The sequence below is a fragment of the Bidens hawaiensis genome, unplaced genomic scaffold (genome assembly GCF_021521415.1).
Source record: "Bidens hawaiensis isolate Kalapana, Puna unplaced genomic scaffold, B.hawaiensis_p1.1 tig00004618_1, whole genome shotgun sequence".
NCBI classification, from domain to species: Eukaryota; Viridiplantae; Streptophyta; class Magnoliopsida; order Asterales; family Asteraceae; genus Bidens; species Bidens hawaiensis.
Window position 1 is genome coordinate 1605972 of NW_027491282.1, and position 13492 is coordinate 1619463.

Genomic DNA, 13492 nt, shown 5'->3' on the forward strand with positions numbered 1-13492 from the left:
TCATTACATGATATGCTATAATGCTACTACCAAAACAACAAATAATTCATACTTCTAGGCTTCTTGTTGGTTATTGTTTGGTCGTCGATATGGCATGAATCTATGGTCTTTTGCAGCGTTTTTCCTTCTCTTTTTCTCAATAAAGGATTCAAGCTTGCCAGACGCCTTGTAAAGTACACGGAATATAACATTAGTTTAGAACGTATAATGTTGATTTTAGATCAAAATAAAATCTATAAAAAATCACTGATTCGTGAAAACTGTAATTCTGTTTTGCATTTTTGAGCCAAGTTAATCACTCGAAAGAGTTCTATTGAACATTGAACCTTGACTGAGGTCAACAGGCGAATAGCATTTTAGAAAACTATTAACTTGATACTAGGGGTGCAAACAAGCCAAGCCACTAGCAAGCTACATGAGATTGAATCTATAAAAGCTCGAAACAAGCCAAGCCTTATCGAGTCCAAGCCTCAAATAAAGCTGGTTTAGTTATCAAGCCCCATGCTCGAGCCAAGCCACTAGCAAGCTACATGAGATTGAATCTATAAAAGCTCGAAACAAGCCAAGCCTTATCGAGTCCAAGCCTCAAATAAAGCTGGTTTAGTTATCAAGCCCCATGCTCGAGCCATGTATGAGAAGCACATTTAGGTCAAGCCTTTTAAGTTTTAACTCGTTTGGACTTCTATGTATTAATTTCACGCTGCACCGCCAAGCTCTAGGCTCGAGCCGAGCTTTGGCTCGTTCAAGATACTTCTCACGAGCTTGAGTTGAGCTTAGGCTCGTGAGAGTTTTTCTCAAAAATATATATATATAATTATAAATTATTTATGTTAATAAATTAATTAACAGATAATAAACGATCCGAGCTCAGGCTTTAAAAAAAGAGTTCGAAATGAGCCGAACTCGAGCTCTCGTAAGACATCACGAGCCGAGCTTGAACCAATTCAAGCTCGAGCTCGGCTCATTTACAGTCGTACTGAATACCAATTACGAGAAACAAGAAGACAGGTAGTTTTCTAGGCCTTTATGAAGAAAATACTGATTTCAAATTTATTAAAACTATATATCCATTTGGCATTTAAACTAAAGTCAAGGTCTGTAGACAGAATTATGTATATAACTACTTACCTTGAGCTCCTTGAATTTCTCAGCAAGCTGTTGTTTTTGAATTTCAGCTGCAAAAAGAAAAAAAAAACATAAAGAAAAGCCAGTTAAGATTAAAGGTGCTCATCGAATAAATTATATATATATATATGCAGAGAGAGAAATTACATTTCTTCAAATAATAAGGTTGTTTCCCTTGTTTTGCAGCTTCTCTTTCCTTCTTCTTGTGTTTAACAAGAATATCTTTGTCGGTACGCTTTGTGGATGCTGATTTCAATTGTTTGTCCTAAAACACCACCAATTCAAGAATTATATATATGACAAATATTAATGGCATCATGACTTGGAATAACTGTTTAGATTAGAAAAACGACTTACAATCCATGCCACTTGTTCTTTCAACTCACTAACCGCTTGTGGATCTTTTGTTTTCTTCATCTGCTCCTTCAGTCGCTATCAAGATCATTAAACAACATTCAACAAAACAGAGTGACTTGTAACTTAATATTAATTATAAATAACATCATGTATTAGGTTGCATGCTTCTGATATCAGTAAAATTACCTCTTTCTCAGCAGGAAGCTCACTCTCATAGAGAAAGTTGTATCGATTTTTGAACCTGCAGGACAGAATCTTATCATATTAACAGGAATGAAACAAACCAATTATACACACACACACACACACGTGCACACATACATACACAAAGAACAAACTAATGGCGAGGGCAACATTTCAATGTTGATTTGCTCTCATGTAAGAACAAAAACTATCATGATATGTTTTTTCTTTTTAGGCAGGCAACATATTATTCTCTTATGATTATTATCTTCTGTTTCACACACGCATACATATGTGTGTATACACCTACACACGCACACATATATATATGCACACATGTATGTGTACGAAACGGAAGCAAATCATCATAAGAGAGTAAGTGTTGTGTGTCTCTTCAAAAGAAAAGCCATACTATGATAGTTTTTGTTCTTTCACAAAAGCAAAGTAACATTGAAATGTCACCCTCACCATTAACTTGTTTTAACTTCAATAAACTTTAACTGGGAGAAAAGAGTAATTACCCATCTACATCAAGTGTTCCACATAACGATTCAAAACGAGGGTCACGAACAACCTGATCAAAACAAATATACATGAAAACACTAGTAAACTAGTGATGACACAATTTACCTGCCCATGACATTTACTCACCTTTTTAGGAGCCTGAATGACTTCTCTAAATCTACCAACTGGCTTTTTGCTACTGATCTCCATTGGCCTGAAACAAAAACCGTACTCAACTGTTAACAACTCTGAAAGCTAACAATATGTATGGAAAGAGTAACTTACACAGATTAAATACCTATTTTTATTCTCTCGTTTACCCTTTCTCTCTAAATTAGGCTTCTTATTAACCACATGTGACCCATCTGAGCGTCCCTTCAGCAACTGTTCAAATGTAGCTTTTTCCGCAAGTGCCTTTACCATCGCCTTCTCCACATCCTAGTTGCACATTCAATACATGCATTATTACAAAGAAATTCAATGCAGATACATAAAATAACTTGCAGGCAAATAGACAGTCACAACAGTGTCATTATTGTAATTCCATCACATACGTAACTATGAAAGTAACAATGGTGCGAATGTAATGATATAAGTTATAACATAGCTTTAATTCCTCTTTGCAGTGCTCATCATTCTCAATAGCTCATAGTTCACATCAATTTCTATATAAAAAGAATTAGTAGCATGTAGGGCTGTAAACGAACCGAACAAGATCTTGTTCAAGTTTGTTCGTTAAGCTTTTATGGACAAGCGGAAGTTTCACGAACACCTAATTAAACAAAACTTCGTGTTCCTGTTCGTTCATTAAGAAAATGAACTTGGTTGTGAACGGTTTACGAGCACAAACGAACAAACACAAATGAACACAAACAAGTTTTATTTGATTTGGCTAACCAAGAATAGTTAGTGTCAACAATTCGCTCTGGCTACCAAGTTGTGTTGGTGCTTTTATTAACATTCATATTAAAATGTTCATTTTACTTATAAATTAATCACAAAATATTCATTCATTTTTTGTTTTTGTTTTATAGTTAATAATTTTGCTTAAATCCATATTGTAAGATTAGTAAAGTCAATTAAAAACCTTTAATGAACAAACATAAACATCCGTAAACGAACATAGCCCCTGATTGTGTTTGTTCATTTAGTTACTCGAACGAAATTCCTTGTTCATGTTCGTTCATTTATTAAACGAGATTCTCCCTAACCTAACAGTTCGGTTCGTTTACAGCCCTAGTGATACGCTATGTTTGTGCACTGAAAATTATGTAACTGTGCATACTACGACTCACATCTTCAGAAGCAGTTTCTTCTTCTTCTTCTTCTACTTCGGAATCAGATTCTTCTTCTTCTTCATCGCTGACGTCAAATTTGATCTTGCTCGAAGTAGGCATATCATCATGGCGAATCTTCATACTTAATCTGTAAAACTGCAAACAGTTTCATTCGTTTTGATAAAATTAACTCGTAAAACCTCAAACCTTCAATAGAAATCAACTGACAACATCATCATAATCATAATAGCCTAAATTACAGCTGCTCGTCAATTTAGGTCAAATGAATGAAACTAAAAGAGTACACTACAGGCATCTAAATTGATTAAAATCATTCTGCTCGAGCATAACTTTAACCCTAGCCTCTTCATTAACTCGTAAAACCTCAGATATTCAATAAAAATCAAGTAACAGCATCATCATCATAATAGCACAAATTACAGGTTCTTTTTACATTAGGCCAAATTGATAAAAACTAAAAGACAACAGCTTCTTCAATAGCTCCCGAAATCTCAAATATTAGCATCACCGTAATAATCGTAATAACACAAACTACAGCTTCTGATTAAACTACATCAACTTAAAAGAGTACAGGCATCCAGATTGATTAAAAGCATACCGTTCGAACAAAAGTTAAACCCTGACCTCTACATTAACTCGTATAATATCAAATATTCAATAAGATCAACTGATAGCTGCAGCTTCTAATTCAATTACGTTAAATCTCTGTATAGACTGATTACTACTAATAAAAAGCATACCGTTGGAGCAAAAGTTAAAGCCTAAGCTCTTTATATAACTCGTGATTAATCTCAAATACTCGATATATATAAATAAAGTAAACGGAAATCCATAGGTATTGTTAATAGCTAAGCAGAATGAAATAAAATAAAACATAATGGTGCACTGCATACAATAGATAAATAAATAAACTTACAAAAGTGGTTTGAAGAATTCAATTGAAGGAGGATAGCTAGCAATCACCGGTTCGATGGATGAGGGGCAGGCAGACCGCAGACGGCGGAGGTCCGTTAGGAAGTCTGGTTGGGGGCTTGGGCCTTTCAGCTAAATACTATGGCCCCTTGGGCTTAATAATCATTCATTAATTAATATTATTAGCCTATTAGGCTTTTGGGCTTAGAGGTGCACAAATCGGGTATTATGAAAAACCGGGTTCGGGTATGGAATCAGGTTCAGGTATTCAAAAATCGGGTATTAACAATAATCGGGTCGGGTTCGGGTAAGGTATTGGCTTGAAAAACCATACCCTGTGTACCGGGTTCGGGTAGGGTATTGAACCGGGTCTTCAATACCCGGGTATTTGAAGACCCTATTTTCGGATATTGAAAAAAACCCGTTTTATGGGTTTTGAATACCCTATTTTCCGGGTATTAAAAAAACCCCATTTTCTACAGTTTTCATCTATTAACGGGTCTGCTTCATTTTTTTATCCTAACTCCATTTTTTTGCATATAAACTTCAAAGTTCATTCAAACATACATAAACAACTAAACAATGATACAAAAAACATATATTTTATGTGTTTTCAGTTGTTGTTTGTTATATCAAAAGGTGTTGCTCTAAACAAGTATTTATATCATATACGTGCTCCAAAAAAATCCGTTAGAGAACGAATATAGATCTGTGGACAGCCACACAAAAACATGTGCATAAGCACTAATATCCTAGCATGCAAAAAATCCGGTTCGGGTATTCAAAAAACCCGGGTTTCGGGTATAACTAGAACCGGGTTTCGGGTATAGTTTAAACCGGGTTTCGGGTTTCGGGTATACTTAGAACCGGGTTTCGGGTATTATCGGGTTTAGATCGGGTACGGGTTTCAACATTGAAAGTCATACCCTATCCCTATCCCTACCCTACGGGTAGGGTCGGGTTCGGGTTCGGGTATTAAAAACCCGGGTATTAGAAAAACCGGTTCCGGGTTTTTTTTCGGGTCCGGTTCCGGGTTCGGGTTTTTTGTGCACCTCTATTTGGGCTAATCTAAAGTAACAGATATAAGATATGTTTGGCAAAAATAAATGATAGTTGTAGCTGAAAGTTTGTATCGGTAGCTTTGTAGATATATTTAAATGTTTGGAAAGTAGATGGAGCTTTTAGTAAAATGTTTAAAATGACAAAAATGGACATATTTAAAAAAATAATATTAAATGCATTTATTTGGAAGGTTATTTAAGTAATTTAAAATACTAAAAGCTTATAGTTTTTTCTAAACGCTACTAGTAGGAGCTTCAAGCTTTAAGTTTTTTCTTCAAACTTAAAAGCTTCAAGCTCCTTCAACCAAACATCACTTTTAATTAAGTATAAGTTTTTTTTAAAAAAATTTGCAGCTCATAAAAGTTATTAACCAAACATAATCATAGAGCAATCACATCATATCCTCTAATTATGATCGATGTTTTTATAATGTAGGGAATAATTTAGAATGTTGCGAGAGAAGGAAAGAGAAATTGCAGTAATTTTATTGTATATTTGAAAAAGTATTTTTCACTTTATGTAAATTTTTAATGCTTTTTTAAATTGATTGTGAGTGGATGAGATAATCTAATCTAATCTAATCTAACTATACTAATAAAACAAAACAATGAGGATGATGTGGCAATCCCATATTCATTCTTGGTTTAATCTCTCATCTCATTCATCCTACCTATCTATGGGTTATGGAGCAAAATCATATTGGCAAATGGGTTATAATTTCCTTTATAATTATCTAATCTTTCATCTCATTTATCCTAACCATCCATTGGTCATGGGTCAAAATAATTTTGCCAAATGGGTTATAATTTAATTTTTACGTCTCTAATTTCTCATCTTATTTATCCTACCTATCCATGGGTCATGGGACAAAACAATTTTGAGAAATAGGTTATAATTTCTCTTCTAATTCTTTAATCTCTCATCTCATTATCATAGTTATCCACGAGTAATTGGTCAAAACAATTTTTGCAAATGTTGTATATAAAAAAAATCGAATTTGTAAATTTGAGATTTTAGACTTCTTATTGTTTGTACTATATATTTCATCTTTTTTTTATCTATAATTTTGTTCATTCTTTCAGATAATGGATATTTTTATCTTTATTATTTTACAAATCCCGTGTAATACACGGGTGCAAAAGCTAGTGATAAATATATAAAAAAAATATTTAGTTGAAAAAAATAGATAAAACGTACCAATTTTTAGTGTAATTTAATTTTAGAGATAGTGGAAGGGATGCGAATGCTCTTAATGTACCATGGCCGGCTTTTTATCGGTTTTTGTTCAGTTCGATTGACCGTGTAGAGGTGGAATCAATTTAGGTGGTTTCGTACGGTTCCGTTTTCTCTGAGGAACTGGAACCAGTCTGCACCGACGTTTCGGGTACGTCGGGTTGGGCCTGGAACTGGATTTTTGGTGCACCTTTAACTGGTTCATACGATACAAGAGAGAATAATGTCAACAGTGAATAGATGTGATGTTCACTTTTTTGTTTAGTCTGAAAAATGGGATGCCGAAATTAATAATTCTTTTGGCTATAGTATTAGGGATAATCGAGACCTTCTACATAAACTTAACGCCAAAATCTAGCATCCATATACTTCAAAGACCATTAGTGGTAGAGTTGATTGCAATATAAGTGTGATTTTAGAAAGATGACCAAACTACATTGTGCTAAACTCAAAAAAAACATACATCTCGTCTTCAATAAACCACACCGCTCCCTTGTTTAAGTAAAGAAAAGTGGATCCTTTCGTTCTCTCATGGAACCATCGAAATCACCACAATTGGAATGGAGTTATGGAGGCCACTAAAATTTGCAAGAAAGGGTGTTCCTACTTGGTAACATTATTCAGACAAAGCCAAGTCTGATGGTCTAAATTGTTCACTAACTTGTAAGTTTTCATATGTTTTTGGATTCTTATTTAATACAATTTCCAGTTTGAAAATGTTTTTTTTTTATTATTATTTTGTTTACATTATTCATCTCAATATCTCGTCGTTACCAAGTTGAGAGGCATACTTGATTGACGATCAATCTTATTTTTGTTTAATATATGTAACTCCTATATTTTAATTATCAATGGACCGAAATTTTAATCATTTGTTGTCCCCACATACAGGTACAATAACATGAAAACCTTAAAACAAACAAATAACATGAACTATCTTATCAAACCAAAGCTAAGGTTGTCATCTGCCCCATGTGCTAAATATAAAGCTATCACATGGCCAATAAAATTACCAAAACATGTTCCAGTCCAATTTCTCAAAAAAGGTGTTTCAAGTTTTTAACACTCGTCCATTCAACTTCAAAAGTTATTACAAATAGTTTGTAAAAAGTCATGTATTGCACCGATAGTTAATTGTACGTGTACGGCCAAAAGAAGCAGGGTTTTAGCGTTACCCAGTAACTTTCTCTAGGAAGATTTGCCGGTTCAAGTTTAGTTTGTGATAAAATATCATGTGATTCATTATAGTGGGATTTTAGGCATGGGGTTTCCCTGAAATTGATGGAGGGTCGGGTCACCAGGGGCGGATGCAGTGTTTAGTCAGAGGGAGTGTTTGCATCCACTCAAGTCCATAGTTTTCTTTATAAATTTGTAAAGGGCGGACACTAACTTTTTTAGTGTCCCAAACTTAACTTTTTAAATTTTAAGCCAAAATTTTTAAGCCAAATTTAATTTTGTTATGAACAATAACAATTAAGTTCATATTAATTCATTGTTCAACCACTTTAAATGAATTTTTGGAAATAGTGGGAGGCGAACATATTAGGGTGATGGCGGCTTCACATGTTGTCGATGCCACTGGTTATAGATCCAAAAGACAAAGGTACACAATCACCAATCAACATTATTATAATCTCGATTGTTTCAATAGTGTTGTCGATATGGAAATTTCAAGAATTTGGTGATCGCTTTAATGTGATTAACACGGATTTACTTCAAAGCATGTTGGTTTTCAATCCGTATGATTCATTTTCCAAGTTTGATGCATCAACGTTAATGAGATTGTGTGAGTAATTTTATCCATATGATTTTGATAATGGGGACAAAATTTTTCTCGCATCTTAAATTAGTTTGTACATTGATAGTGTGCGAATAGATGAAAGATTTGCTCATATGAAAGGTATTACGGATCTTGCTAGAGTTATTGTGGAAACAAGGAAACATATCTCTATTCAAACACAACGGTTGAGAGATGTTTTTCGACAATGAAGATCATAAAAACAAATTTACGTAATCGAATTAGTGAAGATTTTTTGAATGCTTGTGTAATTTATAGTGTTGAAAAAAAACACTTTTAAGTGTTACGAATGAAGCTGTAATTGACCGTTTTCAAAAGATGAAATCACGTATATGTCAATTGTAATGTGTATTGTGTTTATCTTTAATGAAATTTATTGTTTACATTTCTATACGTAGTTTGTTTAATGTAGTTTTTTTACTCAACTCGTTTCGGTTTGAACCGACCCATTTTGGGTTGACTTGTTTGAGTTTGAATTGACGAGTTCTAGGTTGAATTTTTTTTACATCCACTGGTTAAATTTTCTGGATCCGCCACTGCGGGGTCACTAGCGTTGTCTGCAATTGATCGTGCGTGTGACCTTTTGCCAATGGGTGTGTTTTGGTGGTTGAACTTTATTGGTCGTTCAAGAAAAAAAGTTATAAGTGTACTACTTTAAGACGAATGCTAGAAGTTATTAAGTAAACTATTTTTATGCAGTAGAGGCAATTGTGTGTGTTTACTATTTGGTGGTTTATTTTGAGAGTTCGGAATGATACTGTTTTGGCTTCATTAAAGATACGGAAAATCCTACAATTTATTCAATTGTATCGGTGTTTTATTTTTAGTTTTCATCTTGTAATTATAATTTTTTATTTAACATATGTAGAGTAGCTTAAAAACCTTTTACTAATTAAGTACGTAAATTTTTATTTTTTATTTTTTTTATAAAGACCAAATTTATTTAAACTAAAAGAATGATCACTTACAAGATAAAAGTAACTCAAAAGCAAACAAAAACAAAAGCAATAAACGAAATTTATTAAATAAACGTAGCCTAATAATTTAATGCCAAGAAAATGGAAAGAAAGGATCGAATAGTTATGACATAAACCAATTATAAACAACATTAAAATCAAAGTTTAAATGATTATGATTGAATAAAATGTTGGTCATAGTCAATGAGAACGTTTTTATGATATACACTACATATTATAATTTAATAGAAAAGTTATTATTATTATAAGTCTTGAATCTGGATCACTACAATATGATATCAACCCAAACATGATGTTAGTGAGGAACCTTCTTCAACCGAGAACACAACTTTGACCGAAAACCTACTTTAACCGAGAACCCTCGTTTATAACACCTTTTTCGACCGAGAAACCACTTCTATGACCGAGAACCTTGATTCTAGACCGAGAACTTGATTTTGTAACCAAGATCTCCACCGAAATTCTTGATTGACTTTTTCTAATGATAGAAACAATTCAAATCCCTGAAAATTCGGGATTTGAATTTAAATTTCAATAAAAAAATACTTATCCCAAAAATAACCAGATCTTCGAAGAACACGGATTCAAAAATTCCAGAATTTTCATAATACGACCTACTAACAAATCGATTTCTTGAATCCCTTGATATCACAATAACGAGCCTGAATAGGTCTAAGGCTCTGATACCAATTGTAAGTCCCAAATCTGGATCACTACAGTCTGATATCAACCCAAAAACGATGTTAGTGCGGAATCCTAACACCGTGGTGATTCAAGAACGAGATAGAAGAACAATATAGATATGATAAACACAATAATACTCCAAATGCACACGATTATATTAATAAAATCGTCTGGTACATGAGATTACACAAATCAGTACTGCTCTCTTGATGGTGACTATGAAAATATGAGAGAGATCACTAGTTCTGCTACCTAATTATCAACTAAAACATGCTTTATATAGTTATCATTTACAAGAGGCCTAATGACCAAGTCCAACTAAGCCCAGACAGAAATCAACATGATTTCTATATTGCTAGCCATTCCCAACCGAAACCGAAATCCATAGGGATTTCGGTATTACATGCTCCAAGCCATAAATTCCATCTTGTATAATACTTCGACTCTTCAAGATTATTTCTCTCTTGTCTTGATCATGTCATGGTCTTTTGATATGCGTCAGTTTAACCAAATCGTGACCCAACAATTATCATATTTGATTCTGCACGCACAAAAGTAAACCAAAATCAGTACTTTGATTTGAATTAGTTTGCAATTATTGGCAAAAAGGATCAATATCAATTAAAAGTAAAACTTCATAATAAAAATGGGGTTTGGCTAAACGTACCCCTTGTGTACTTGTCATACCTAATCACCTAGACTTTCAATACATTTTACAATTTTATTTGGCATATTGTTACTCTCTAATATTTGTTGTTATTTTAAGTCTCTCTTTAAAATATCAAGTAAAAAACCTTACAGTTTATGTTTTTTTCATTTTCTCTCCTTTTGTGTTTATTGTTCTTTATCATAATAATAATATTTATTATTAAACGCTTTATAAAATGTATCTAAAGAATAATGATAGAACGTCTTTATAAGAACAATAAAACGTTTTCTATATTTTTATCTTATTATGTCTTTCATGGACAAAAAAAATAATTTGAATATTTTTTTTGTTAGGTTTGGGTGCATAAGATAAATGTGACATGTTATGAAAAACGAACCAACTTGTTGATCAATTCTTATGTTGTTTAACCTTTTTTATTGATTAAAAATGTGATTTTTATTAAAAAATGTAAGCTATCCCTGAAAATATTTTTTAAAAACACTAAAATAGAAAAAATATTCTTTTTTTATTAAAGAAACGTTTTTTGTTGCGTAAACAATTATTTTGGGTATTTTTAAAAACTAAAAAAAAATTGTTTAATAATATGAAAATAATAATAATAATAATAAATAGAGGTGGCAATAGGGTTGGGTTGAATCGAAACGAGTCATGAGTCGGAACGGCTTTAAGTCGAAACAGGTTAGGGTCGAAACGGGTCACTTAACAAAAGGGTTGTTTTGGTTCGGGTCGGAACGGGTTAGGGTCAACAGATTCGAGTTAGAACAAGTCAAGGTAGGAACGGGTCAAAACGGGTTTCGAGTCAGTTTTTTTGCCCAACAAATCAATGCGTTTCCAACACGTTACAGCTCGTTTTAACAGCAAAAGCTCGTTTAAGTGATTTTTCAGTTCGTTTCATCACGTAACAGCTCGTTTAAGCGAATTTCAGTTCGTTTCAGCACGTAATAGCTCGTTTAAGCGATTTTTCAGTTCGTTTCAACACGTAACAGCTCGTTTAAGCGATTTTTCAGTTCGTTTCAACACGTAACAGCTCGTTTAAGCGATTTTTCAGTTCTTTTCAGCACGTAACAGCTCGTATAAGCGATTTTTCAGTTCGTTTCAGCAAGTAACAGCTCGTTTAAGCGATTTTTCAGTTCGTTTCAGCACGTAACAGCTCGTTTAAGGGATTTTTCAGTTCGTTTCAGCAAGTAACAGCTCGTTTAAGCGATTTTCAGTTCGTTTCAGCAAGTAACAGCTCGTTTAAGCGATTTTTCAGTTCGTTTCAGCACGTAACAGCTCGTTTAAGCGATTTTTCAGTTCGTTTCAGCACGTAACAGCTCGTTTATGCGATTTTTCAGTTCGTTTAAGCACGTAACAGCTCGTTTAAGCGATTTTTCATTTTGTTTTAGCAACAGCTCGCTTAAGCGATTTTTCAATTCGTTTCAGCACGTAACAGCTCGTTTAAGCGAATTTTCAGTTCGTTTCAGCAAGTAACATCTCATTTATGCGATTTTCAGTTCGTTTCAGCAAGTAACAGCTCGTTTAAGCAATTTTTCAGTTCGTTTCAGCACGTAACAGCTCGTTTAAGTGATTTTTCAATTCGTTTAACAACTCGTTTAAGTGGTTGGAACTGAAAAATCGCTTAAACGAGTTGTTACGTGCTGAAACGAACTGAAAAATCGCTTAAACGAGCTGTTACGTGCTGAAAGGAACTAAAAAATCGCTTAAATGAGCTGTTACGTGCTGAAACGAACTGAAAAATCGCTTAAACGAGCTGTTACGTGCTGAAACAAACTGAAAAATCGCTTAAACGAGCTGTTACTTGCTGAAACGAACTGAAAAATCGCTTAAACGAGCTGTTACGTGCTGAAAAGAACTGAAAAATCGCTTAAACGAGCTGTTACGTGCTGAAACGAACTTAAAAATCGCTTAAACGAGCTGTTACATGCTGAAACGAACTGAAAAATCACTTAAACGAGCTGTTACGTGCTGAAACGAACTGAAAAATCGCTTAAACGAGCTGTTACTTGCTGAAACAAACTGAAAAATCGCTTAAACGAGCTATTACGTGCTAAAATGAACTGAAAAATCGCTTAAACGAGTTGATACGTGCCGAAACGAAATGAAAAGTCGCTTAAACGAGATGTTACTTGCTGAAACGAACTGAAAAATCGCTTAAACGAGCTGTTACGTGATGAAACGAACTGAAAAATTACTTTAACGAGCTTTTGTTATTAAAACGAGCTGTAACGTGTTGGAAACGCGCTGATTCGTTGGTCAAATAAAAAAACTGAATCGAAACTCGTTTTAACCCAACCCAACTCAATTGCCACCTCTATTCACAAATCAACCAAAGTTGATTACTCAGAGATGAAGATGAACTGTAGTTCACGGCGGCGAACGTCGGCGTTGGTGACGAATTGTAGCTCACGGCGGCAAAGGTTGGTGGTGGTGACGGATTAGCTGTCGTTGATGCCGGCATTAGAGACTAAAGAGTCGGTGGTGGCTAGAAGAAATAGTTCGATCCATTGGGTTACTGAGCAGATGAATAATTAACCCTAACAACCCATTTTTAAAAAAATATCAACCCAATTTGACCCGTCTTAATATTCTTTATTTTTATATATAACCCATTCTGACCCTTTCAATTATACTACCCAACCCATACCAACACATTTGGTTTTTAAAATAACCCAAACTGACCCAAATGAAT

The 13492-nt window shown here is 33.9% G+C and overlaps 1 protein-coding gene across 1 annotated transcript; it reads right to left on the reverse strand.

Annotated features, from left to right (window-relative positions):
- Window positions 1-39: 39 nt before the first annotated feature.
- On the reverse strand, window positions 40-4440 carry LOC143627333 (uncharacterized). The gene is made up of 10 exons (XM_077097184.1): window positions 4384-4440; window positions 3465-3602; window positions 2468-2607; window positions 2317-2383; window positions 2187-2239; window positions 1669-1723; window positions 1483-1557; window positions 1273-1390; window positions 1129-1175; window positions 40-165 (listed from the first exon to the last, which is right to left on the reverse strand). The coding sequence occupies exons 2-10, from the start codon at window positions 3585-3587 to the stop codon at window positions 55-57; spliced, it is 789 nt and encodes a 262-aa protein (XP_076953299.1). The 5' UTR covers window positions 3588-3602; window positions 4384-4440; the 3' UTR covers window positions 40-54.
- Window positions 4441-13492: the final 9052 nt, after the last annotated feature.

Bases quoted from the DNA above. Each gene is read 5' to 3' on its own strand.
- LOC143627333 (XM_077097184.1), bottom strand. From the start codon at position 3,587: ATGAAGATTCGCCATGATGATATGCCTACTTCGAGCAAGATCAAATTT. The intron at 1,391-1,482 runs GTAAGTCGTTTT...GTGGTGTTTTAG, and splicing joins AAGAACAAGTGGCATGGATT to GACAAACAATTGAAATCAGC. The intron at 166-1,128 runs GTAAGTAGTTAT...GTACTTTACAAG, and splicing joins AGAAATTCAAGGAGCTCAAG to GCGTCTGGCAAGCTTGAATC.